At 50.2% G+C, this 26988-nt stretch overlaps 1 protein-coding gene across 1 annotated transcript in view; it reads right to left on the bottom strand.

Annotated features, from left to right (window-relative positions):
* The window catches only part of PDE8A (phosphodiesterase 8A), a 130965-nt gene extending 120358 nt beyond the window's left edge, over window positions 1-10607 (bottom strand). Inside the window, exon 1 of the mRNA XM_079764068.1 lies at window positions 9708-10607. Coding sequence (XP_079620194.1) covers window positions 9708-9908 — 201 coding nt within the window. The 5' untranslated portion in view covers window positions 9909-10607. The remainder of the gene's footprint in view (window positions 1-9707) is intronic.
* Between the last annotated feature and the right edge of the window lie 16381 nt (window positions 10608-26988).

Here is a 26988-nt window from a genome sequence, read left to right as displayed (position 1 = left end):
TCCCAGAGAGGATGTAGGCAGGGCCTGGGATAGCCCTCCTGTACCCTCTACACTAGGCACTCAATTAACCTGCTCATCATGTCAGTCCCTGACACAGAGTTTCTTTACCTAACTGAATTTTGTAGTAATTTTTTTCTTTATAGCTTTATATCTATGTGTATATTATACATAACCCCACATAATATAGTTTAGCTATTAAAATTTAAATAAAAGAAAAAACAAAAACAATTAAAATATAAAGATAAAAAAAGATTTAAAAAATTTAAATAAAAGGAATTATGCTTCATAAATTCTTATAGAACTTCTCTCAATGTTAAGTTTTTGAAATTGATCTGTGTTGATACCTGTGGCTACAATCCATTCATTTTCAAAGCTGTAAACTAGTCAGTACACTGTTTAAGCATATCACAACTTATTTACGTGGTTGATGGACATTTGGGTTTAATCAAAAAGTTTGCTTGCCCAGCCAATGTGGCTTGGGGGGTTGAGGTTCAATTCCCAATTGGGGCACATGCTCGGGTTATGGGCTTGATCCCCGGTGGGAGAAGTGGGGGAGACAGCTGATAGATGATTTTCTCTCATCACTGATGTTTCTGTCTCTCTCTCCCTCTCCCTTCCTCTCTCTGAAATCAATAAAAACGTATATTTTAAAAGTTTGCTTATTAAAAACAATGCTGTTGCCCAGTCCGTGTGGCTCAGTGGCTGAGTGCCAACTTATGGATCAGGAGGTCACGGTTCAATTCTGGTCAGAGCACCTGCCTAGGTTGCAGGCTCAGTGTCTGGTAGTGCATGCCAATCAATGATTCTCTCTCATCATTGATGTTTCTCTCCCTCTCCCTCTCCCTTCCTCTCTGAAATCAATAAATTTTTTAAATAAATAAATAAATAAAAGGAATGCTGCTATGAACATTCTTGGACATGTTTCCAGTTCATTGGTGTAAGAGCTCCTAGGAGTGACACTGCTAGGTCATATGATCAACTCGACTTGACAACGACAGTGGTTTCCCCAAGTGGTAGCACTGACTGACACGTCTATTGACAGGGCTGAAGAGTTCCTCAAAACACTGTCAGGCTTTTTAATGTCTGCCAGTTTTGTGGGTGTGAAATGTTATCTCACTGTGGTTTTCATTTGGATTTCCCCAGTGAGGATGAACATCTTTGCATACATTTATTAGCCATCTGGCTTCCTCTTTAACGACATGCCTGTTCAAGTGTTTGCCTATTTTTCAAATGGGCTGTCTTTTTCTTATTGACTTATAGGAGTTCTATGTATATTCTGGATTCTCATATTTTATTGGTATTATGTGTTGCAAATTTCTTCTTCCTGCCTATGGCTTTCCTTCAGTTTCACTCTCTTTTGATGAGAAGTTCTTTATTCTAAAGAATTTATGAACCCTTTTATTTCTGGTAAATAGTTTGTGTAACTTGTTTTAATAAGTCCTTCCGTTCCCAGAGGTCATGACAATACTTATATTTCCTTTTAATAAAAAAAGTGTTAAAATTAAAATTTCAAAAGGAAGTTATATAAAAGATCAATAAGCACATAAAAAGTACTCAAAATTATTAGCCATTAAGGAAATGGAAATCAAAACCATGAGATACCATCACACACCCACCAGAATGGCTAAAATTAAAAGACTGATAACACCAAATGGGGGCAAGAATGTAGAGCAACAGAACTTTTATTAGACATTGTTGGCAGGAGTGTGAAATTGTACAACCATCTTGGAAAAAGTTCAAGCAATTTCTTAAAACACTAAACAGATAGATATCCTATACCCAGCAATTCCACTTCTTGGTACTTACCCAAGGGAAATGAAAGCATATGTCCACAAAATAAGAATATTCATAGCAGCTTTATTCTTAACTAGAGGCCCAGTGCATGAAATTCATGCACTTGGGGGGGGGGGGGTTCCCCTCAGCCCGGCCTGCATCCTCTCACAGTCTGGGAGCCCTCAGGGGATGTCCGACTGATGGCTTAGGCCCGATACCCCCAAGGAGCGGGCCTAAGCCAGCAGCCAGCAGTAGGACATCCTTAGTGCTGCTGCGGAGGCAGGAGAGGCTCCCGCCACTGCTGCTCACTCGCCAGCCGTGAGCCGGGCTTCTGGCACACTGACCACCAGGGGGAAGCTCCTGCACTGTCTGCCCCTGGTGGTCAGTGTGCGTCATAGCGACCTGTCATTCTGCTGTTCGGCCAATTTGCATATTAGCCTTTTATTATATAGGATAGTGCACAGAAATAGAAATAGCCCTAGTGTCCATCAATAAGAGAATGGATAAGTGAAATGTGACCTACTCATACAAAAGACTACTAAGCAAGAAAAAAAAAAAAAGCCTAATGACTCATGCAACACAGATGAATCTCAAAAACACTACGCTGAGTGAAAGAAGCCTTACACCAAATACATACTTGAATATTCTACTTATGTGAAGCCTAGAATAGGCAAATGAAATTTATAATGGAAAAAATCAGAACAGTGTTTGCCACTGGGTGGGAGTAGGAATGGGGGAGAAGCACAGAGAACTTTCTGGAATAATGGTAATATTGTATTATCTTGACCAATTTGAATTAAACAGATGTATACCTTTGTCAAAAAAAAAAGAGAAACAAAATTTGAACTCTAAGTGATATGCATAATAAAGTGTTTCGGGGTTAAGTATATTGATGTGTGAATTTACTTTAAAATGCATCCAAAAATAAAACAGACTGCTGGGTGGACTAAGGAATAGAGAGATGTGATAAAGCAAATATAGGAAATTGTTAGCTGCAGAATTCAGGTGGTAGCTAGGTAATTCAACTTTGCTGTATGTTTGAAATTTTTCACAATAAAATATTAGGGAAAAGACAAAACACATTTTATTGATTTCCAGAGGGTGGGGAAGGCAGGGAGGGAGGGAGGGAGAGAGGGAGGGCGGGCGAGCGAGAGAGAGAGAGAGAGAGAGAGAGAGAGAGAGAGAGAAACATCGATGTGAGAGCCCAAGATGGATCTGCTGCCTCCTGCACACCCCCTACCAGATATCAAGCCTGCAATCTAGGCATGTGTGTGGACTGGGAATTGAACCGGCCAACTTAGTCACACAACAAAAATATATTTTAAAAAGGAAGAGATCTGCTTTTTAAAAAATAAGCAAATATACTTTAAACAATAAAGAATTTACATTTTTTTAAAAATAAGCAAATGTACTTGAGCCAAGTTTGCCTTTGAGAAAGATAACTGAAAGAAAGAACCCATCCTTACATGTGATAGTGCGTTGGGGTTTACAATGCACTTTCACACAGGTTATTCTAAGTGACCCTCGCCAAGACCCAGGTATTCTAGTTCCATTTTATGCTCGAGAAAACTTAGGGTCAGAACTGGGCAAACATCCCACAGCCAACACCTGGTGGACCTGGACCTAAACCTTTGTCTCTGGCTCTTCCTTCACCCGCTTCCTTACAAACACATCTCTGTGGGGAGCTGCCATCCACTCCAAACGTTTGAAGACAAAGTGGACACCGACGTGTCCCCAGTCCTTTGGGTTGTCCCAGGAGCAGAGTGAGAAAAACTGAAGTGGCTGCTGTCCTCGTTAGCGGCCATGAAAGGGAGCACTCAGAGACACTAAACGAGCACGGAGCTAACGCACAAAAGGTTTATTCCAGCCCGCACAGAGTACAAGCACTGGCGAGCACCCGCTCCTTGGGTTCTTCAGGGCCACCCTCAAAGTCGGGGGAAATTTATGACATCCTTCCTGTCTGTGGGGATGAGCAAACTGCAAATGATGCCTGCAGCTGAGAAACTGCCATGTAAAACGTGTCAAAAGAAACAAAGAAAAACGTGTCAAAGCGGCTGACAACATATTCAACCACACTTCTCACCAGAGCAGAACAGAGAGAGAGAAGGCGGCGGGCAGCCAGGAAGAATGCTCAACCCTAATATGGCCAAAATTTTAGAGGCCAAACTTTACTATCCACCCCAGATTAATCACTGGCTTAGGGTATATTGGCTTTTTGTTAAAAAAAAAAAACAACAACATACAACACAGCCCAGCTGGTGGGGCTCGTGGTTGAGTGTCGACCCATGCACCAAGAGGTCACCAGTTCAATTCCTGGTTGGGGCACATTTCCGGGTTTCGGACTGGATACCTGGTGGGGAGCATGCAGGAGGCAGACGATCGATGTTTCTATCTTTTTCTCTCTACTGGCACACGGCTGAATACAGCTTCGACTTCCACAAACATGGGAACCTAATGTAGGGCTGGAACCAAGTTCCCCGGGAAGTCAAGACTTAACAAAATCCCCACAATGTAGACTGAGGACACCTGCTTAAAACCAGGTGACCTTTGACATCTGTAGCCTCACAGACAGACAGACGGAGAATGGGAGATGTAGTGGAGACAGGTAGTTAAAGAGAGCAACAACCCCGGGGGTGAGAGATCAATGGATTTGAATCTCAGCTGAAGGCTATGGCCTTGGGTGAGTTTCCAACATCAGCTGTCGGTCTGCAAAAGGGAAGTGGTAGCAGCCACCTCACAGGGCGGCAAGGATTAAATGAGGCAACATCTGTAAGGCATCCAGCCCGGCGCCTCCAACAGAGAAGGCATCCAAGAAATGGTGGGTATTATTAATATGAAGAGTCTGCACTCGAAGAACTTCAGAGTCCAATGCCTCCCACTGTCTTAGTGCATTGAGAAACCAGGCTGAAGTCACTGACCTTGGAAAAGACCAGGGGATTACTCAAGTCCTAAGCAACCTCTCTCTCTCTCTCTGTTCTTTGATTTTTTTTTTTTTTTTTAGTTTAAAAAAAATATTTGGTCCTTTAAGGCATGTTAGGTTATTCTGAGATGTCTGCCTCACCCTGTGGCCTCATCAGGAACCTTCTCTATTGAAGAACCCAAGCCAAATGGGCAAGCCATCCAACGGAAAACCAGTGTCACAAGCTACTTTATAGGGAACACTTGTGCCGAAGGGGCCTGGGGTCCCCCCTCAGCAAGGAGAGGGGCAAGGCCAGCCCAGGGCAGATCTGAGCTGATAAGAGTTGTGACATTCGGCCCTAACCGGTTTGGCTCAGTGGATAGAGCATCGGCCTGCGGACTGAAAGTTCCCAGGTTCGATTCTGGTCAAGGGTATGTACCTTGATTGCGGGCACGTCCCCAGTGGGGAGTGTGCAGGAGGCAGCTGATCGATGTTTCTAGCTCTCTATCCCTCTCCCTTCCTCTCTGTAAAAAAACAATAAAATATATAAAAAATAAAAAAAGAGTTGTGGCATTTGTAACATCTATCTTAAAAACCACAGTTAAAATTATGGTGGTAATATCAAGCACTAAAATAATATGTAGTACAAATGCAGATTTTTGTATACATAGAATAGGTATTGAAGAAAATATAAAAAGCCAAATCTCTATAACTAGGCCTGGCAAAAAAATAAGATTCTGCATACCGAAAGGTGTAAGTGCACAATAATGAGAGAACTCACAGCCCATGAGCTCCAGAGATAAATTATAGTCACTTATTTCAGAAACAGAACGGTGTCTCCTTTTCTCAATTATATTTTCAGAGGGAAACTTTCTATACTTCCATATAATCTACCAAGGATCCATGACCTCTAGTGGGGGGAAAATCAGGTCACACAAAAAGAGACATCTGCTTTAGTTTAGGGAAATATAAAGATTTGATTAATCCACTTGATATATTAAGAGCAGGAAATACATTTTATTCCATAGCCAAGAAACACTGAGAAACTACTCAACGTTGGTTGACTAAGATGGTTAGTTTGGCCAGCTTGGTGGAGGAAGGTGGGGCTGGCAGGGAGGAAGATGGGCAAGCTGGTGGGGGGAAAAGAGAGAGAGAATAGGAGGTGAGGAAAAGAGAATGACAGAAGTAAAGACTCGACATGGCCCAAACAGAAATCCACCTGAGAGGATGCCAAATGCTGGAGGCAGTGACCCTGGGTTAGTGTGTGGCTATGCTATTATCTGTCACCTCTTGTGTCCTGTTCATCCAACTACACTAACCCTTAAATCTTTATAGGGAAATCCACTCTGCTGACCAAGGTGAAAACAGAGTGTCCCCTGGGTACAAATAACCAGAGATTTCCTCAGAATCAAATCCAAGTTCTACAGCCTCCACTCTGGTTAACGCTGGTTTCTATTTCTCCTTTTTTATGGGCTGAGTGGGTTTTCCACTTCTACAGCCTGGTGCACACTTCAGCAAATGGTTACGAAGACCTGTCAGAGGTTTGGGGGTACAGCAGTGAACAAAACAGACGTGGCTGCCACCCACACAGCTGACTAGTGACACGGGGGGGGGGGGGTGTGTGTATCAATCACGGGCAGTGCTTTGGGTTTTGCTACAAGGGAGGGAGGGTGAGCATAGGGTCTCCTCTGACACTCCTGCCCCACACTCAGCTCCTTTAAGGGCAACTCAAGTCCTAGCTAAGGAAAGGGGAAACAGGAAATCCAAAGACTGACAAAGAAAACATTGAACTGTTACAGTTAATGCGCACCCCAATTAAAAACAAAACAAAACTGAACACAGCATTCATCATCTGTAACCACATAGACTGTAACTCCCGAAATGAATCAACAGTCACAGAGTATTTTTAGTTATATTTAAATAAAGTTCATAAAGATGACCCAGCCTAGCGTATTACAAGATCCTAAAGTACCTTTGGAATCATTAAGGAGCATATTATGTTTATTGAGCTTTACTGTTAAGCATATTCCTTGTACTTTGAATACTCGTGTCCTAATACACGGCCTGCCTAAGATACACCTCAACAGAAGGGCACCATAATCAAAACAAGTTTGGGGAATGTTGCATGCTCTAAATGATTTGGGGATTCACAGTGTGTTTTTGAAAATTCAGTTTTATGACAAATCCTGCATGCAAGAATTCTGCAGAACTTAGTCTGAGCCAGTATTTCCCAAATTTATTTGACCACGAACCATTTTTTTATTTAATACTTATTAAGAGTACACAACTTGTTTCAGGGAACACATGTGGGATACACTATAATATAGGGGATACACTGCTTTAATAATTAATCTGAAAATGCAATTAATTATCACTCTCCCAAGCATGCTGATGAACTGCTACAGGAATATAAAAACTTCCAATGAATTTCTTACTGAAAATTACTCAACAATATGCTGACTTACTGTATTTTTAAGAAGAAAAATTTTAATGAACAGAAATTGGATCTTAGTATGTTAATAAAAAGAATTCAAATTAATTGTAAAATAATGATTTTGCTAAATTGCTGGCAGCTTATCTTCTCTAAGCATGCATTTTTATATTTCCAGAGTGTATTTAATATATATTCCCTTACAGAAACAATATTGAACAAAAAAAGGCCAATATTTACCTCTGCCCTATTACCGGAAATGTCTAATTATAAATACCTGTCACTGAGATGTGTTATCAACACATACAGTTCGTGAGTCACAAGCATGAGACTAGTATTTCTGTGGTTGTGATGTTGTTACTTATCATTTGACCCCTCCTCTGGATATAATAATATAATATAGTCTTAAAGCCTATGTTGGAGGTTTTACGAAATCAAATTCCAGTGACTGAAAATGTTTCATCATTCAGTTACCAATAAAAAAAAACCCACATACAAACTCGGTCACCATTTATTTAGCACCTACTATACGCATGCCGCTGGATTAAGCACTGTCATGGTAAAGGTACTTTTGTGGGACCCAAATCAAGACAACGGTCTGACAGTAGGACAGAAAATTTAAGACTCTTGGAAACTCAGGACACATCGGGGCACTGTGTAACAGATGAGTAAGTTGCTGCACAGGAGATGCTTATAAGACACCAGGGGAATTTAAAGACATACACACCACCACAAAAAGGCCTCTTTCTAAAAAGGTTACTGTAATGACCTAAAAGCTTAATATTAGTTAATGCAAGATAAACCAATATTAGACTCGGGCCCAAAACACTTGAAAGCTGTTAAAAGTTTCCAGATTCAACTTCACTTGTGTAATGCTTTAAAAAGAAGAAGCCTTAGCCAGTTTGGCTCAGTGGATAGAGCGTCGGCCTGCGGACTCAAGGGTCCCAGGTTCGATTCCGGTCAAGGGCATGTACCTTGGTTGCGGGCACATCCCCAGTGGGGGTGTGCAAGAGGCAGCTGATTGATGTTTCTCTCTCATCGATGTTTCTAACGCTCCCTCTTCCTTTCCCTTCCTCTCTGTAAAAAATCAATAAAATATATTTTTAAAAAATAAATGAATAAAAAATAAAAAGAAGAAGAAAGCCAGTTGGGTAGGCTTAATGTATAAGCATTATGCGGATATTCAGAGCAGCTTGGGTCAACAGTCTAAATTAAAACCACTGCTGGTGTGTGTCTTTGAAGAACCTACCGAAAGAGTGCGCACCTTCTGACAATGAGAAAAAGGTGAGTTCTCACGTGATGTACGGGAGGGGCTGGGGAAAATCACTTCCACCTATGTTATAGGAAAAAAAAAAAAGTATCATGACTACTGATACAAACTTAAGACACAAAGCGGCCCTAACCGGTTTTGCTCAGTGGATAGAGCATCAGCCTGCGGACTCAAGGGTCCCAGGTTCGATTCCGGTCAAGGGCAGGTACCTTAGTTGCGGGCACATCCCCAGTAGGGGGTGTGCAGGAGGCAGCTGATGGATGTTTCTAATTCTCTATCCCTCTCCCTTCCTCTCTGTAAAAAAAATCAATAAAATATATTTTTTTTAAAAAAAGACACAAAACGAACCGAACTGTAGCTCTCCTGACTGTAGCTCTCACGCTCAGGGGGTCTCGCAGTCCTCAGTTACAAAAAGAAAAGCAGGTTAAGTTTGCAAATGACTCGAGCAGCTGCGGGGAGAGGGATGCTCTCGACCACCTGTGGCTACGCGCACCCATTGGTCCTCCCTCGTTAAGTAAAACATCAACCACGCATACATCCCAGCTGTGACAGTTCAAGTCGGAGCCCTGGAAAACTGCTGCTGCATGCCCTACTGAACTTTATTAAAAAAAAAAAAAAAAAAAAAAAAAAAAAAAAAGATCATTCTTAAAAAAAAAAAACTTAGCAAAGATGAAGGCCCAGAAACTTCGACAAAACATAGCCAAGGCAATGCACGTTGGAGAAGACATGCAATTAAAAAAAAAAGAAAAAGAAAAAAAGAAGTTACCAATGTGTCCCACCAGTCAGATCGCTTAAGAAAATGAACTTTGTTCTGATGTGTCAAAAACGGCGTTCCTGGTCGGATTTTGTAATTCCGTGCACTGTACACACATGTATGTACGCTGAGAGACGGGAACCTCCAATGCACGCGCAGCGAAGCAAAGCTGATGGGGTCCCAGGGGTAAGGGGTCCCCACGCAGCGGACCAACAGCAGCGCGCGGGGCGCCCAGCAGGACGGCGGGTGCAGGGCGCGGCGCCCCCTTCCCTTCCCTTCCCTCCCCCGGGAACCAAGTTCGCTCCGACCAGGCTCCGGGGGCTCCGCGTCCCGCTCGGGGGGAAGGGAACGGCCTCCAGCGCCTTCGAGAAGTTCCCAGAGGACCCCGGGGTCGGGGCGTCTGGTGTCTCCCCAAAAACCTCCGCCACGGCTCGGACGCGTCCTCACCCCACACCACCCTTCCTTGGGGCCCGGGACCGGGTCGCCGACCCGGCAGGACGGGCTGCGGGCGCCCGTCCGTCACCCAGAGCCGGCCCCGCCCGGCCCGGAGGGAGCGCTCCCGCCCGCCCGGCGCCCTTACCTTCGAGTCGCGAGGCTGGGGGGGCTCCGCGGGGAGGGCGCCGCTGGTCGCGGCCAAGGCTTCGGGCTCCGGACGGAGCGGGGCGCCCGGCCCGCCCGGCGGGGGCAGCGGCGCCGCGGGGCCCGGCGCGGCCTCGGCCTCCCGGGCTCCCGGGTACACGGTCTGGGTCTCGGAAATGTGGATGCTCGGGGCGCAGCCCATGCTGGCGGGGCGCCGCGGACACGCTGGCGGCGGCCGCTCTCCGGTCAGCAAACGGTCAGCAAACGGCCCGCCCGGCGCCTCGCGGGCCCCGCCAGCGCCGTGTCATCGCCGCCTGGGCGCGCGGGCGGGCGGGCGAGCGGGCGGGCGGACGGCGGGAGCGCGGGTCTCACGTCAGGAAGCGCGGCCGCCGCTTTTATTTCTCACGGGGCGGCGGCGGCGGCGGCGCAGAGAGGGCGCTGGGGCGGGGGCGCCGCGGACGCCCCGCCGAACATGCCCTCCCCGGGCGCCCGGCCGCCCTCACATCGCCCCCTCGCCGGCCGCGCTTCCGGGAAATTCCGGGGAGGAGATTCGCGTTCTCTTCCCCGCCCGGGAGTCCCGCGGCGCCCGACGCCTCGGCTGCTCCGACCGCCGGGCCGCCGGGCCCCGAGAGAACCCGCCCCGGCCGCCTCGCCGCGCCTCGCCTCGCCGCTCCCGCCCTGAGGGCCGGGGCTGAGGGGAGGGAGCCCGTCGGGCGGCCGCCCGCTCGCTGAGAGGCAGGGAGCGCGGATCCAGGCGGCCCGGGCCGCGCCGTCGAGAACCGCAGAAACGACGATGCCCGCCCCCCGGGAGCTGCGGGTTGGGAGGCAGCGCCACGCCCAGCGCCGAGCGGCAGCCTCCGGGGCCGGCGTCTGGGCACCGCACCTGGGGCGCCGCCGCCGCCGCCGCCGCCTCCCGCGCGCCGCACTGCGCATGCGCGGCCCCAGCGGGCAGGGACGGGCGCGGGCGCCGCGGGGAGCAGGGAAGGGACTCGCCCAAGGACATCAGCGGCGCGGAGGGCGGTGACCTCGAGCCGCCGAAGCCCTGATGGCCACCGGGAGACGTCGTCCGTCCCTCTGACTCCATCTTGTTGGCTTTGGGAGTTTTACCAAGCCGCCCCCTCCCGGCCTCCCCTGGCCGGGATCTGAAAGCAGCCAGAGCCCCGTCCGCGCTGGCAGGTGGATTGGAGGGACTCCCGGGGCTCCCCGGATTCTGGGCGCCTCCTCCATCCATAAACCTTTCCTCGCGCAAAACTCGGGTGTTTGGAGTCTGGCGCACACACCGGCAGGGGTTCAGATCCCAGCTCTGCACCCTCGCAGCTGCATGACCTCAATCAGGCCACTGCCTCTGAGTCAGAGAGGCCCTGGAAGGATCCCCGTTTGGGAAAGGGGGGGTGGAGGGGCGATGAGAGGGCCATGAGGGTGCCGCGCGACCCCTAAAGCCATGTCCCGGAGCACCATGCCAGGCTGCCCCTGCCACGGGGAGGCTGCGCTGCTTAGAACCTACGCTAGCGGCAGGCCAGTCCCCCCTCCTCCCCCCACCCCCACCCCCACTCCCACCCCACTCCCTCCTCCTCGCATTTTAACCAAAGGACTGGTCGCCCCAGGCGCTGGAGACTCCAAGGGCTTCCCGCTTGTGGGAGCAGAGCCAGGCCTCTGCTGAGCAGGGAGAGACCTGTGAGGACCCCAGACTGGACCCTCATGCACCCCTCGACCAACTTGCTGTGTGACCTTGGGCGAGTCCCTGAACCTGTGCCCGGAGGGCTGCAACCCTGAGTGTCCAGGGCGTGGCTCCCCAGAGCGGCCCACCTCGGACCCAGCCCTGCCCCTGCCCTCCCTGCGACTGCGGGTCCACAAAGACCCCGGCAGGGCTGGCCCCTGCCCCACCCCACCCCCTTCCCACTCCCCCTCCCCGCCTTCCACCCTCACAGTCCTCGCTTTTCCTAACTCAGGGCTAGCGTCCCCGCTGCAGCGCTGGGACTGCAGCACAGCCCCGGGGCTGGGGCTCTGGTGGTGGCTCAGGCTCCGGGGACCCCGAAGATCCGCAGCCCAGGGCTCCTCGAGCCTCAGTCTCCCAGCTGAGGTGCGAGGTGTGCACCCGGCGGTTCCCCAACAGCAGTGGTTCCCCCGACAGTGGTTCCCCCGACAGTGGCTCAGCAGGGGAGGCCCAGGATCCCAAGGGCAGCCTGTGCCGTTCAAGTTCATTACTAGCAGCCGGAACCACCAGCGCCTTGACTCCATGATCAGGTTTAAGCACTTTGGACAACAGTCATGGTTATGCCTCTGGGCCTTATCAAAGGAGCAGCCGATCCAGGAAGAGGTCTGGAAAAAATTCCGGAGGAGATGTTTACTTAGCACCCCTTATGCCACCTACATTGTAGAGTGTCTTCTACCTTTGTTCTGGGCAGGTTTTAGAAGGTAATTTTCCCAGGCAGAATCTGGACTCTTTTTTAAAAATATATATTTTATTGATTTTTTACAGAGAGGAAGGGAGAGGGATAGAGAGTTAGAAACATCGACCGGAATCAAACCTGGGACCCTTGAGTCTGCAGGCCAACGCTCTATCCACTGAGCCAAACCGGTTTCGGCTGGACTCTTAAATAAAGAGGAATTGCCCTAGCTGGTTTGGCTCAGTGGATAGAACCTCCGCCTTCAGGCCAAAGGGTCCCGGGTTCGATTCTGGTCAAGGGCATGCACCTTGATTGCAGGCTCCTCCCCAGCCCGGGGCCCTGGTCAGGGCTCCTGCAGGAGGCAACCAATCAACACATCCATATATCTCCGTCTTTCCCTCTCTGTCACACTCTCTCTGAAAACCAATGGAAAAATATCCTTGGGTGAGGATTTAAAAAAATATATAAATAAAAATAAAGAGGAATTCATGAAGAAAACGCTTTGAATCACCAGCGTGCACTGCGGTGGAGCGTGTGCCCTCTGTCCTTCCCTCCCCGCCTTCCCGACAAGTCTGGCCTTGATGATTTCCACTGACCTTGCCTCCCCAGGGGCTCCAGGCTGCCGCAACCTCTGGGCCCTCCCCTGGCAGGCGCCCTGGCTCCCCGTGGAAATCCTTGAGCCCTGCGCTCACGTGGGCGGTGCAGATGCTTTTCCCCGCCCCCACCTCACTGTCCTTCTGGGCCCCCCTGTGCCATCCCAAGCTGGTCAGTTACCCTCTCTGTTCCCAGAGAACTGCTGGGTAGCAGCATTGCCTGATTTGGAAGTCCAGGGGTTAGCGATCAAAGACTGCACCCCTGGCACCCAGTTCCCTACTCTTCCCCATTGAAATGGGCCATTTGGGGCCCTGGACTTAGGCTGAGAAGGACACAGGAGCAGACAGGAGAGGTAGGCATCACCTGCCAGCTTCTGGAGTCACAGAGAGCCACCCCTCACACGCACACTTTTTCACACTCAGGAACCTGGCCTGGGACACTCCAGAAGTCACAGGGCCCCCGTCTCAGCTTCAACCCCTTGACATCAACTCCACTCCACCCCCTCCGCTTCCCTGGCCTGGCCGTAACCTGCACTTTGAGGTCCCTGAATACTTCTCTACTGTGTGAAATCAGTCCCCAGGCCTCAGCGACAGGGGACACAAAAGAGTTCGCATTGGCCTTGGCCGGCGTGGTTCAGTGGTCGAGCGTCCACCTATGAACCAGGAGGTCACTATTTGATTCCCGTTCGGGGGGCACATGCCACATTGCGGGCTTGATCCCCAGTAGGGGGCGTGCAGGAGGCAGCCGATCAATGATTCTCTCTCATCGTTGATGTTTCTCTCTCTCTCCCTCTCCCTTCCTCTTTGAAATCAGTAAATATCCTACCTAATAAAAGAGCAATATGCTAATTGACCGTACCTTCGCTATGCCCACAGCCAATCAGGGCGCTATGCAAATTAACCCAGCAAAGATGGCGGCCCCCATGCGCTGCCCTGCCCCCCATCACTGAGGGACCCAGGCGGCGGCCGGTGCAGGGGCCGCCGCCACTACGATCGCGATCGCTGAGCAGACCGGGCAGCTGGCGGTGCGGGGCGGGGGCGATCGCTGAGAGGGACCTGGGTGGCCGAGGCACAGGGCGGGGGGATCGCTGAGAGGGACCCGGGCGGCCGGCGGGGTGGGGCAGCTGCAGCACCCACCCCGCGCCGCAGGCCGCCACAGCTCCCATCGCAATCGCTGAGAGGAAAACTGGTGCCAGCAGCCAGGTGAAGGAAGGTCTATTGCACGAATCTTCGTGCAACAGGCCTCTAGTATATTTATATTTATATATATGTATATATATATATATATATATTTTATATATATGTATATATATGTGTATATATATATATATATATATATAGAGAGAGAGAGAGAGAGAAGAGAAACTCTGATTAAAGTAACCCATATGCCACCCACCAGCTCACCAGGACTCTCAGCCTCCCCCCCCAGCAGAATCCCATCACTTGGAGGTATCTCAGGAGCTCAATGGTGCCAGTCCTGCTGGAGGAGGGGAACCCCCTTTATGCCAGCCGTGTGGGCACCTCGAAGCTCTGTGGCACACAGAACGTACCTCCACTCCTCCAGTCCATTCCCCTTGGCTGTGGGGACCCCCCAAACTCATCGGCTTGACCCCCACATGGCTCAGAGTCACAGTTGAATGTTGGCTGCAGTTCTCACTCCTAGGACTTAGTCATGAGATCAGTGGGGCTAAAGGAGCCAAGCAAAGGAACAGAAGCCAGCCTGTGTCCAGCCCCTCTTCCCCCCCCCCCCCCCCCACTGCCACAGTCCATTCCCAGGGGACTCCTCAGCCCTCCCAGCCCTCCTCACCAGTTTACCAGAGACATGAAAATGCATGGTACCACACAGCTTTGTTCATCTAAAATCAAAACCTTGTCGGATTCTACACCTCTTCCGCCTAAGCCGGTCCTACCCACCCACCCCCCCCGCCCCCCTGTATATTTTTATGGATTTCAGAGAGGAAGGGAGAGGGAAAGAGAGATAGAAACATCAACGATGAGAATCATTGATTTGCTGCCTCCGGCACGCCCCCTGCTGGGGATCGAGCCCACAACCCGGGCATGTGCCCTCGACCGGAGTTGAAAGCAGGGACCCTTCAGTCTGTAGGCCGATGCTCTATCCACTGAGCCACACCGGCTAGGGCTAAGCCAGTCCTTTCAACAACCCTTCTCCCTCCTGGCTTCACTTCCTTCTCCACCTAAGGGTTAGCATTCAAAGACGGCGCCCCTGGCCCTCCGTTTCCTACTCCCAGAGGACGTAGCTGAAAGCAACCGAAAGGGGGAGAACGCCTGCCTCCTGAGGTCTGAAACCCAGCCAGCCCTCCGGTCGCCTTCTCTCTGAGCAGCTTTCCTCCTTGTAAATCTGGGATTAGTGATGTCTACCTCCCAGGGATTAAATGGGCGAATGGGTGTCACATGCCTGGAATAACTGCTGCGCCCCAGCCCCTTAGCTCACCACCTTCTCCTGGGTCCATTCCACATGGCTTCCCCCAGACCCGCCCCCAGATGGCTAAAGACCGCCGAGGACAGGAAACTGCCATGAGGATCCATTACCCTGCCAATGCCTGGAATTAGACTTCATCCTGTTCATTCAAAACTTTGTAAGATGTGTATTTATTTATTTTATTTTTAAAATATATTTTATTGATTTTTTACAGAGAGGAAGGGAGAGGGATAGAAAGCCAGAAACATCGATGAGAGAGAAACATCGACCAACTGCCTCCTGCACACCCCCTACCTGGGATGTGCCCGCAACCAAGGTACATGCCCCCGACCGGAATCGAACCTGGGACCCTTCAGTCCGCAGGCCGACGTTCTATCCACTGAGCCAAACCGGTTTTGGCTTTATTTATTTATTTTAAATCCTCACCTGAGGATATTTCTCCATTGATTTTTAGAGAGAGGGAAAGACAGAGAGAAGCACCAATGTGAGAGAAACACATTGATGGGTTGCCTCCTGCACGAGCACCCACCAGGGCCTGGGCTGGGAAGGAGCCTGCAACCAAGGTACTCGCCCTTGATTAGAATTGAACCTGGGACCCTTTGGTCCGCAGGCTGACGCTCTATCCACTGAGCCAAACTGGCTAGGGCAGATGTCTTGTTTTAAAATTACACATTCTATAATGTACACATGAATATGTGCTGGAAATAGTAAAAAATAAAATAAAAATCTAAGCAGAAATATATAAAGTGAGCAGAAGCAAAGGAAAGTTTCTCTTCCTCCCCTACTCCCTTCCTTCTGTGGAGGTAAACTATTGTTTGGACCATATGCTTCCAGACCTATTTCTATGTTAAACATATCACACACACACACACACACACACACACACACACACACACACACAACTATTGCAATATCACAAACAGGCCTGCAGTCAACATCCTTGATTATACCTTTTTTTTATAGGGTAGACTCCTAAAAGTTGAATTGCTTTGTCTAAAGGTATGTACTCCCCCTACCACCCCCTCCCCCACCCCTGCTCCAGGAGGGATGCGAGGAAATGAAAGCATAGAGAGCCTGGCTGAGGGGCTGAGACTAACTCCCTGGGCACCCACTCTGCCCCTGGATGAGGGGGATCGAACCAGCCCCAGTTGCAAAGCCTCTGTTGATCATCTCCATATTCATGGGCCTCCTTATCTTTTTTTTTTTTTCCCAGTTTTTAATTTTTAGAAAAGGGATAAGTCTGCTGCTTGCAAACTTATTAGTCTTTCAACATTTTAAAAAATATATTTGGCCGAAACCGGTTTGGCTCAGTGGATAGAGTGTCGGCCTGCGGACTGAAAGGTCCCAGGTTCGATTTTCTGGTCAAGGGCATGTACATTGGTTTCGGGCACATCCCCGGTAGGGGGTGTGCAGGAGGCAGCTGGTCGATGTTTCTAGCTCTCTATCCCTCTCCCTTCCTCTCTGTAAAAAATCAATAAAATATACTTAAAAATATATATATATATATTTGTATTGCTTTCAGAGAGAAAGGAAGAGGGAGAGAGAGAAACATCAATGAGAGAATCATTGATCAGCTGCCTCCTGCACGCCCCCTACTGGGGATTTCTCCCGCAACCTGGGCATGTGCCCTTGATCGGAATTGAACCCGGGACCCTTCAGTCCGCAGGCTGACGCTCTATCCACTGAGCCAAACTGGCTAGGGATCAACATTTTTTAAAATATATTTTTTTAATTGATTTCAGAGAGGAAGGGGGAGGGTTAGGGATTTCGCCCACAACCCGGGCATGTGCCCTTGATCGGAATCGAACCCTAGACCCTTCAGTCCGCAGGCTGATGCCCTATCCACTGAGCCAAACCGGCTAGGGCTGGACCTCCTTATCAAATTTATTTCTCTTGGTGCTCACGAGCCTTTAGTGAAGTGTGTTTGAATGTCCCCATCTTTCTCAGATACCGAGGGACTGGGTGATCCCCGCTTAGGCCAGAACTGTAAGGATTCAAAGTTTTAAAAAAAAAAAAGTAGCGCTGTGGACTACCAGGACCAGTTAGAAAATCCAGTGACAACAGTGACACTAAGTGCCAGGCGCTGGGTGGGCCCTTATATGGAAGCCCAGTCTCCCCAGGCCTCGCCTGGGATCTCCGTGGTAGCCATAACCCACACTCGGCTGACTCTTCCCCCGCTCTGCCAAGACAAGCCCTCAGCCTCCTGCAAAGCTTCACCCCGTTACTTGTGGGAGTGTCTGAAGGTGGGTGTGAGGTGGGGAAGTGAGGTCACCCGCCGTGACCCTGTTGCTGGGCTCCTGGCACTGACTCCTGGGGCGGTGAAAGCTGGGGCCCTGGCGTCCTCAGGGTACAGCGGCTCCTCTGGGCTCCAGGCCCAAGTGGGAAAAGACACACTTACAGGGTGGCCAACCGTGTCTCTGTTTGCCCCAGACTCTCCTGGGTTTGTTTTGTTTTGTTTTTAAATATATTTTATTGATTTTTTACAGAGAAGAAGGGAGAGGCATAGAGAGTTAGAAACATCGATGAGAGAGAAACATCGATTAGCTGCCTCCTGCACATTCCCTACTGGGGATGTGCCCGCAACCAAGGTACATGCCCTTGACTGGAATCGAACCTGGGACCCTTGAGTCCGCAGGCCGACGCTCTATCCACTGAGCCAAACCGGTTAGGGCCAGACTCCCCTGGTTTTAATCCTGAAAGTCTTCAGTCCCAGGCAAACCAGGCTGGTTGGTCACCCTACACATCCTTCATCTCACACACACACACACACACACACACACACACACATACACACACATGCACACACACGATATCTTACATTGTCTCCAGGTCCTGAAGCCATGCTGTTTGTACCCTATGTTTTACAGCAAGCATGTCAAACTCGCAGGCCATGGGCCGCATGCAGCCCACAACGAATATTTTTGCAGCCCAGCCAATATGACAGTATGTAAGAAACATTTTAATAAAAATTTCGTAACTAATTTTTACAATATCCTGTTATACATAATCCTATATAATAAAAGGCTAATATGCAAATAGACAGAACGGCAGAACAACTGGAACAACCGAACAATTGTTCGCTACGATGTGCGCTGACCACCAGGGTGTGTGTGAGGAACGTGGCGGTCGTTGGTTTCGGCGGGATGGTGGAGCAGGTGAGTGGGGGCGCCAGACCAAGGCTGGGCACTGGTTGCTGTCATCGGGGTGAGCCTCTGGTGGTTAATGAAAATTCTTTGCTCCTGTGCGCCTCGGTCCCGCCCGGTGCTCACACCCACTGCCAGCGCCGGCCCAATTGCATCCTCAGCCGGCGCCAGAGCCACTGCTCGCACCCGCTGCTGGTGCCCGGCCCCGGTCCCAATCACTCAGCGCCATCAGCGGGTGCGAGGGGCGGCTGCCAGCCCTGGTCTCCCCTGGGGGCTTCTCCACCTCCTCCTACTCCTGAGGGGCGATCGGGGCAGCAGCCGCTGCTTGCACCCACTGTTGGCGCCGGCCCCAATCACTCCACATGGTCAGCGGGTGCGAGTGGGGCTGGCGCCGTCAGCATGTGGGAGCGGCGGAGGTGGTGGCAGGAGCAGGGCTGCCAGCAGACTGGGAACCGGGGGGCCAGGCAGGAGCATGGAGGATGGGCCGAGACCCGCCCCTGTGCCTACCACAGCCTCTCGGCCCATAGTTCCTTTCAAGGTGCACGAATTTGTGCACTGGGCCCCTAGTTATTAATAACAAACGACAACATTCCCTAATGACTGATTACTATAATCGTGTTGCATTCATTTCCCTTACACACCTTACACACAGGTGCACCATTTCTCTCCACTAACACTATCAGCGAATATTTTAGCAGCCGATTGACTAATGGCATGTCATTAGTCTTGGACTGACTTGTTTGGTGTGAGCAACAGGAAACATTTTGCCTTCAGAGAACAAGAAAAATAGGTTTATTTGTGTTACGCTTATTTTTAAAAATATATATATTTTATTAATTTCTACAGAGAGGAAGGGAGAGGGACAGAGAGCCAGAAACATCAATGAGAGAGAAACATCGATCAGCTGCCTCCTGCACACCCTCTACTGGGGATGTGCCCGCTACCAAGGTACATGCCCTTGACCGGAATCGAACCCGGGACCCTTCAGTCCGCAGGCCGACACTCTATCCACTGAGCCAAACCAGTTAGGGCTGTGTTACGCTTATTAATTTGTGCAGTTATTCAGTGTCTGGTAAGTTAATGTTCAAGAAAAAATATTAATTTTTATTAAAATGTTCTATTATTTTATGTTAACGATGACTCATTTATTTCAGCCCTTTGTATGCAGCATGTCTCTATCGAAAATAAACGCACGTTTCTATGAAAATGGAAGCTTTTTTTTGGCGGCCCACATACACTTAAACCTTGTTTATTGGGCCCCTGTTAGCCTTTGAGTTTGACATGCTTGCCCTACACATCCTTCACCACACACACACACACACACACACACACAAGCTCCAGGCCCCGAAGCCACGCTGTTTGTACCCTATGTCTTACACGGTTAATATCTGGGCAAGGAGTCCGTCCAGCCTCTGTACATAGACTTTCTCCTGCGGACTCCGACTCACGCCCACCTCTGGGCAGAACTGAGAGAGTACACAGCCCTGCGGCTTCCCCACGCTCCTCCCCCACACAACGCACTCGTCTCTTCCGACTCCTTCCAAAGTTCAGGTGAAACGTGGAGCTCCCGCTACACAGAAACATCCCCTTCTGACTCCTAAAGCTCTGTGAGGTTGGCACTATTATCCCCACTTGACTGGAGAGGAAGTGGAGGCTCAGAGAGGTTAAGCAACTTGCCCGACATCACACAGAAAGCAGAACCAGGTTGCAAACGGTGCCCTATCTCACAGCAAAGCCCAGCTCATCTCACCTGTGCAAATAAGCGTTGGCAATGACGAGTCACATACAGAGTCAGGGAGGCCTGGGTTTGGGTCCTTACTCTATGACCTTGGGCCAGTCCCCTTTGTCAAATAGGGGTGACAGCTCACCTATCTCGGAGCATTGTGGTGAAGGCTCCGAAGAAAATTGTTAGAAAGAGCTTTCGTCAGAAATAAATGAAAAGAAGCTTTCACATGAAAAAGAAGCTTTGGCGATAATGAGTTACATACGGGAAACCAAGGAGCCAAACTCCACTGGGGCTTGAGAAGCAGCAAGCGAAACATGATACACCCCCGCGCCACGGAGGGCTGCTTCATCCCCAGGACCAAAGTGGTGCCAAATGCAAAGTGGCACCCTGCTTACCGAAAGCATGCAGGGCTTTTTAAATGCAGGCCGCAGTGGTCATGAATCACTCCTCTTAAAGCCCTTAATCCAAAATCTTGCTCCGTCCCCCCCCCCCCCCCGCCCCGTCCCCCCGCCCCCCACACCTCCCCTCATTCATCACGTCATCTCTGCCCAACATTCTGGGTCGCAGGCCACCCCTGGGAAGATTTTCGTTCTTGTTCTCATTCTCTTCTCTGGGGAATGTGTCCTGTGTAAGTGTCCCCAAGCCTGCTTGCAGGGGAAGAAGACGTTCAAGGAAGGAGGGGGGCGGGTAAATTCTGACCTCAGTGGCTGTGCAGCTGGGAACGTCAGGGCAGCAGGCTAGGCCAGGTCCTAACCAGGGCCCCAGAGTCATCCCTTCACGTCAGACTCTGTTGAGTGTCGAGTATGTGTAGGCGCTGGGCTGGGCCCTGGCGATGACCAAATTAGCCCCTGGAGCTCAGAATGTGGGGCGGGAGAGGCGTGTAATTGCAGGCTGATGAGTGCCGTGACGTCCAAGGAGCGCCCAGCGTGTCAGTAGGAAATGACTTCATCTTGGACACAAGAGGGTGAGCACCAGGCCGTTGGGTCCTGACCTAAAACATGCGCCACAGCTCTTTGTCTTGCCCAGCACCCGCTCATCCTTCTGATAACCACGCCAGTCCTTCCTCAGGGGCACCACAGACACCCCTCGCATCAGCTCAGATGATCTGGGCGGAACTGTACCCCTGCCCTGTTTAGCCTGTGCCCCTTCCCTGGCCACAGACATTGATTGAGAGATCGGCACGTGAACCAGCCCAGAGTTAATGAGTGGTGGTTTTTTGTTTTTTTTTTTAAAGTTATTTTTATTGATTTCAGAGAGGAAGGGAGAGGGAGAGAGAGATAGAAATATCAATGATGAGCCCTAACCGGTTTGGCTCAGGGGATAGAGCGTCAGCCTGTGGACTCAAGGGTCCCAGGCTCGATTCCGGTCAAGGGCATGTACCTTGGTTGCAGGCACATCCCCAGTGGAGAGTGTGCAGGAGGCAGCTGATCGATGTTTCTCTCTCATCGATGTTTCTAACTCTCTATCCCTCTCCCTTCCTCTCTATAAAAATTCAATAAACTATATATTTAAAAAAAAAAAGAAATATCAATGATGAGAGAGAATCATGGATCGGCTGCCTCCTGCATGCCCCCTACTGGGGATTGAGCGCCCAGCCTGGGCATGTGCCCTGACTTGGAATCAAAACGTGACCTCCTGGTTCATAGGTCGATGCTCAATCCCTGAGCCATGCTGGCCAGGCTAAGCTCTGTTTAGTTAGATCTTCTGTTATCTGCAGCCAAGAGCATTCTACCTTACATACGAAGCCACCTGCCCTTTATAGCTCTAATATTTTTTTAAAATATACTTTATTGATTTTTTTACAGAGAGGAAGGGAGAGGGATAGAGAGTTAAAAACATCGATGAGAGAGAAACATCGATCAGCTGCCTCCTGCACACCCCCTACTGGGAATGTACCCACAACCAAGGTACGTGCCCTTTACCGGAATCGAACCTGGGACCCTTCAGTCCACAGGCCGACGCTCTATCCACTGAGCCAAACCGGTTTCAGCAATAGCTCTAATATTTTGTGACTCAACATCTCTTTTCATAGAAGAAAACCAACGCTGGGCTGGAGAGGAATTGTCCAAGGTCACACCATAGATGTGTGGCCGCTCTGCTGTCTTCTCTCCCTCTGCACAAGGAAGGAGATCGATGCTGAACGGCTCCCGTTTCTGATAAATGATGCTTTGCTGCCCGAGCCGGTTTGGCTCAGTGGATAGAGCATCGGCCTGTGGACCAAGAGGTCCCGGGTTCGATTCCGGTCAAGGGCACATCCCTCGGTTGCAGGCTCCTCCCCGGCCCAGGCCCTGGTTGGGGCTGGTGCAGGAGGCAACCTATGGATGTGTTTCTCTCACATCGATATTTCTCTCCGTTTTTCCACTCTCTCTAAAAATCCATAGGAAAATATCCTCAGGTGAGGACTGAAAAAGAAGGAAGTGATTTCATTGTCCCACTTAACCTGTGGTCGGCAAACTGCGGCTCGAGAGCCACGTGCGGCTCTTTGGCCCCTTGAGTGTGGCTCTTCCACAAAATACCACGGCCTGGGCGAGTCTATGTTGAAGAAGTGGCGTTAGAAGAAGTTTAAGTTTAAAACATTTGGCTCTCGAAAGAAATTTCAATCGTTGCACTGTTGATATTTGGCTCTGTGGACGAATGAGTTTGCCGACCACTGCACTTACCTACACCTCTCCGGGTTGAAGGGGAGTCCGGGATTGGACGAAGGTGACCCTCGACCACGTCCCACCCTGCAGCCTGCCCCTCGGCACGTGTGCCCTTGGGGCCCAGCAGAATACAGAAGTCTGGGGCGGGGGGGGGGGGGGGCAGGGCTCTTCCCTAGCACATAATTAGCATGCTGGGCTTGGGGCTGTGCCCGCTCCTGTGGGCACCCGGCTGCCGTGCTCCCAGCTGCAGCTGAGCCAGAAGATCAGAAGGGGTGAGTTCAAAAGGCTCCTCGTCCTTCTGAAATGTGAGAGGCCGCCAGTGCCCACATGAAGGCAGCAGAGCTCAGTGAGTCTGGGCTTCCTGGCCTACCTTTTTTTATTTTTTAATATATTTTATTGATTTTTTACAGAGAGGAAGGGAGAGGGATAGAGAGTTAGAAACATCAATGAGAGAGAAACATCGACCAGCTGCCTCCTGCACACCCCCTACTGGGGATGTGCCCACAACCAAGGTACATGCCCTTGACTGGAATCGAACCTGGGACCCTTCAGTCCAAAGGCTGACGCTCTATCCACTGAGCCAAACCGGTCAGGGCATGGCCTACCTTTTTTTTTTAAATAATATTTTTATTGATTTCAGAGAGGAAGGGAGAGGGAGAGAGATAGAAAATCGATGGCGAGAGAGAATCATTGATTGTCTGCCTCTTGCACACCCCACACTGGGGACTGAGTCCACAACACGGGCATGTGCCCTGACCGGGAGTCCAACTGTGACCTGCTGGTTCATAAGTGGATGCTCAGCCCCGGAGCCACACCAGCCGGGCTGGCCTACCTTTGGGAGGAGAACAGTCTCCTGTAACTTCAGTGTTGTCCCGGGCCCCGGTGGAAACTTCAGAGATTCTCCTGGTTGCTGGCCATCCAAGGATCAGAGCCTGGGAATTTCTGCTGGAAAGAGTCCAATCCCAAAGCTCAGCAGGAAGTCTAGTCAGGAGAGAAAGAAGAAGAAGGATTCAGTTCCTCCACGGAGAGTCGGCCACAGGGCTCGCTGGAGACACAGACAGAGCCAGTCTTGTCATTACAGCAAGCCTTTCTCTTCCTCTGTTTTTATTTTTAACTCGCCGGGACTCCTTAGGCCTGCTGACGCTGGGCTCTCTCTCCTCTCCTGGGGCTTGCTCTCGGATCCTGGAAGGCCAGGTCAGACCCGTGGGGCTGAGAGTGACAGCCCAAGAGCCCACCCTCCCCTCTTCCCTAAACAAGGCCGACAGCAGAGGCCTACTCTGGGTATCAGCCAAGGGTCCCGGTTGTCAGTCAGAGAATCAACCCTGCCTACCTTAAGCCAAAAAGGAACTTGGGCCCTAGCTGGTTTGGCTCAGTGGATAGAGCGTCGACCTGTGGACTCAAGGGTCCCGGTCAAGGGCACATGCCCGGGTTGTGGCCTCGATCCCCAGTAGGGGGCATGCAGGAGGCAGCTGGTTGATGTTTCTCTCTCATCACTGATGTTTCTATCTCATTCTCCCTCTCCCTTCCTCTCTGAAATCAATATACACACACACACACACACACACACACACACACACACATATATACATATATATATTTTTTTTAAAAAAAAAGGAACTTGGGGGAAGAGTTAAGGATGCTTTGAACTACAAATAACGCAATAGCAATAGGTAACACAATCCTATCTAATAAAAGGGCGATATGCAAATTAACCATCACTCCGCCACAAAGATGGTGGTGCCCATAGCCACAAGATGGCGGCACCCAGTCCACTCAGTCCCACGGGGGGCGGGGGGGGATGTTCTGCGCCCGGCCACGGAGAGCCTTTGGGCAGTGGGCGCGGAGTGGCCAGGCCCTGCAGAGAGCCACTGGCGCACGGATTCGTGCGCAGGGCTACTAGTTAGTATATAAGTCAGGTGACAGGTGTGGCAGGACTGGTTCACAGCTCAATGAAGTCATTTTGGTGCCAGCCTTGAAGATGGCCCCAATGATCCCCACCTCCCGGTACTCATGCCCTGGTGCAGTCTCTCCATCAATAAGGGTGGCCTGGCCCTAGCCAGTTTGGCTCAGTGGATAGAGCGTTAGCCTGTGGACTGAAGGCTCCCAGGTTTGATTCTGGTCAGAGGCACATGCCCGGGTTGTGGGCCCGATCCCCAGTAGGAGACCTGCAGGAGTCAGTCGATCAATGATTCTCTCTCATCATTGATGTTTCTAACTCTCTCTCCCTCTCCCTTCCTCTCTGAAATCAAATATATATATTCTTTTTAAAAATAGGGCTGGTCGAAACCGGTTTGGCTCGGTGGATAGAGCTTCGGCCTGCGGACTGAGGGGTCCCGGGTTCGATTCCGTTCGGGGGCATGTACCTCGGTTGCGGGCACATCCCCAGTGGGGGGTGTGCGGGAGGCAGCTGATCGATGTTTCTCTCTCATCGATGTTTCTAGCTCTCTGTCCCTCTCCCTTCCTCTCTGTAAAAAATCAATAAAATATATTTAAAAAAGAAAGAAAAAAAAATAGGACTGGTCTGTATAATTATGAGGAAACTGCAGAAATGACCGTGTGTGACTTCGAGGCTAATCATAAGAGTCACCATGGCTTCCACCTGGCTCTCTCCCGGGGATCCCTCACTCTGGGGGAAGCAGCTGCCATGTGGGGAAGACACATAGGCCATGTCAGAGGCGCTGAGGTCTCCTGCCCCCAGCCTGTGAGTGTGCCATCCTCCAAGTGAATCCTCCAGCCCCCACCAGGCCTTCAAAGGACTGCAGCCTTGACCGGCAGCTGGACCGCAACCTCATGAGCAAACCTGGGCCAGAACCACCAGGTCGGACGCACCAAAGGAGGCGTCGGACTGAGTGTAGGCACCCCACCCTCACAGCACCTGTGAAGTCAGCTTTATTATTTCTCCATGCTATGGAACAGGAAGTGGCTGAGACGAGATACCACAAAGCCCTCTCTTTGAGGGTTGGCCTGGGAGAGCCGGCCCAGCTCTGCTTACCTGTGTGTCCTTCAGAAACCCCCTATTCTAGGCCCGGCCAGCGTGGCTCAGTGGTTGAGCATCGACCTATGACTCAGAAGGTCACGGTTCAATTCCTGTTTGGGGCACATACCCAGGTTGCATGCTTGATCCCCCAGTGTGGGGCGGGCAGGAGGCAGCCGATCAATGATTCTCATCATTGAGGTTTCTATCTCTCTATCTCATTCTCCCTCTCCCTTCCTCTCTGAAATCAATAAAATATATATTAGAAAAAAAAAACAAAACCAAAACCCTATTCTATGTCATTTGCCCTGGATGCCTTGAACCTGATATTCCTATACAGGCCTCTGCTGCCACCTACAAACCACCCAATAGTGGGCCAGAGGGAAACTGTGTCTGTACATCAAGCATGTCAAACTCGCAGCCCGCGGGCCGCATGCAGCCCACAAGGAATATTTTTGCAGCCCAGCCAATGTAACGGTATGTAAGAAATGGTTTTTTTTAGTTTTAAAAACTATTTTTATTGATTTCAGAGAGGAAAGGAAAGGAATAGACAGATAGAAATATCAATGATGACAGAGAATCATTGATCGGTTGCCTCCTGCACACCCCACACTGGGGATCGAGCCAGCAACCCAGGCATGTGCCCTTGGCTGGAATTGAACCTGGGACCCTTCAGTCTGCAGGCCAATGCTCTATCCACAGAGCCAAACCAGCTAGGGCTGTAAGAAACATTTTAATAAAAATTTTGTAACTTAATTTTTACAATATCCTGTTATACATAATCATTAATAACAAACTACAATGTTCACTAATGACTGATTATTATAACCCTGTTGCATTCATTTCCCTTACACGCCTTACACGCAGGCGCACCATTTCTCTCCACTAACACCAGCAGCGAATATTTTAGCAGCCGACGGCCACGTCATTCGTCTTGGACTGACTTGTTTGGTGTGCACAACAGGAAATATTTCGCTTTCGGAGAACAAGAAAAATAGGTTTATTTGTGTTACGCTTATTCATTTGTGCAGTGATTCAGTGTCTGGTAAGTTGATGTTAAAAAATTAATTTTATCAAAATGTTCTATGATTTTTTAAATATATTTTATTGATTTTTTTACAGAGAGGAAGGGAGAGAGACAGAGAGTCAGAAACATCGATCAGCTGCCTCCTGCACACTCCCCACTTGGGGATGTGCCCGCAACCAAGGTACATGCCCTTGACCGGAATCGAACCTGGAACCCTTCAGTCCGCAGGCCGACGCTCTATCCACTGAGCCAAACCGGTTTCGGCAAAATGTTCTATGATTTTATATTAACGATGACTCATTTATCTCAGCCCTTTGCATTCAGCACGTCTCTACCGAAATAAACCTACG

This window comes from Cnephaeus nilssonii (genome assembly GCF_951640355.1).
Source record: "Cnephaeus nilssonii genome assembly, chromosome: 24".
NCBI classification, from domain to species: domain Eukaryota; kingdom Metazoa; phylum Chordata; class Mammalia; order Chiroptera; family Vespertilionidae; genus Cnephaeus; species Cnephaeus nilssonii.
Note: the sequence above shows the minus strand (reverse complement) of the source record. Positions and strands in the feature narration are given on the sequence as shown.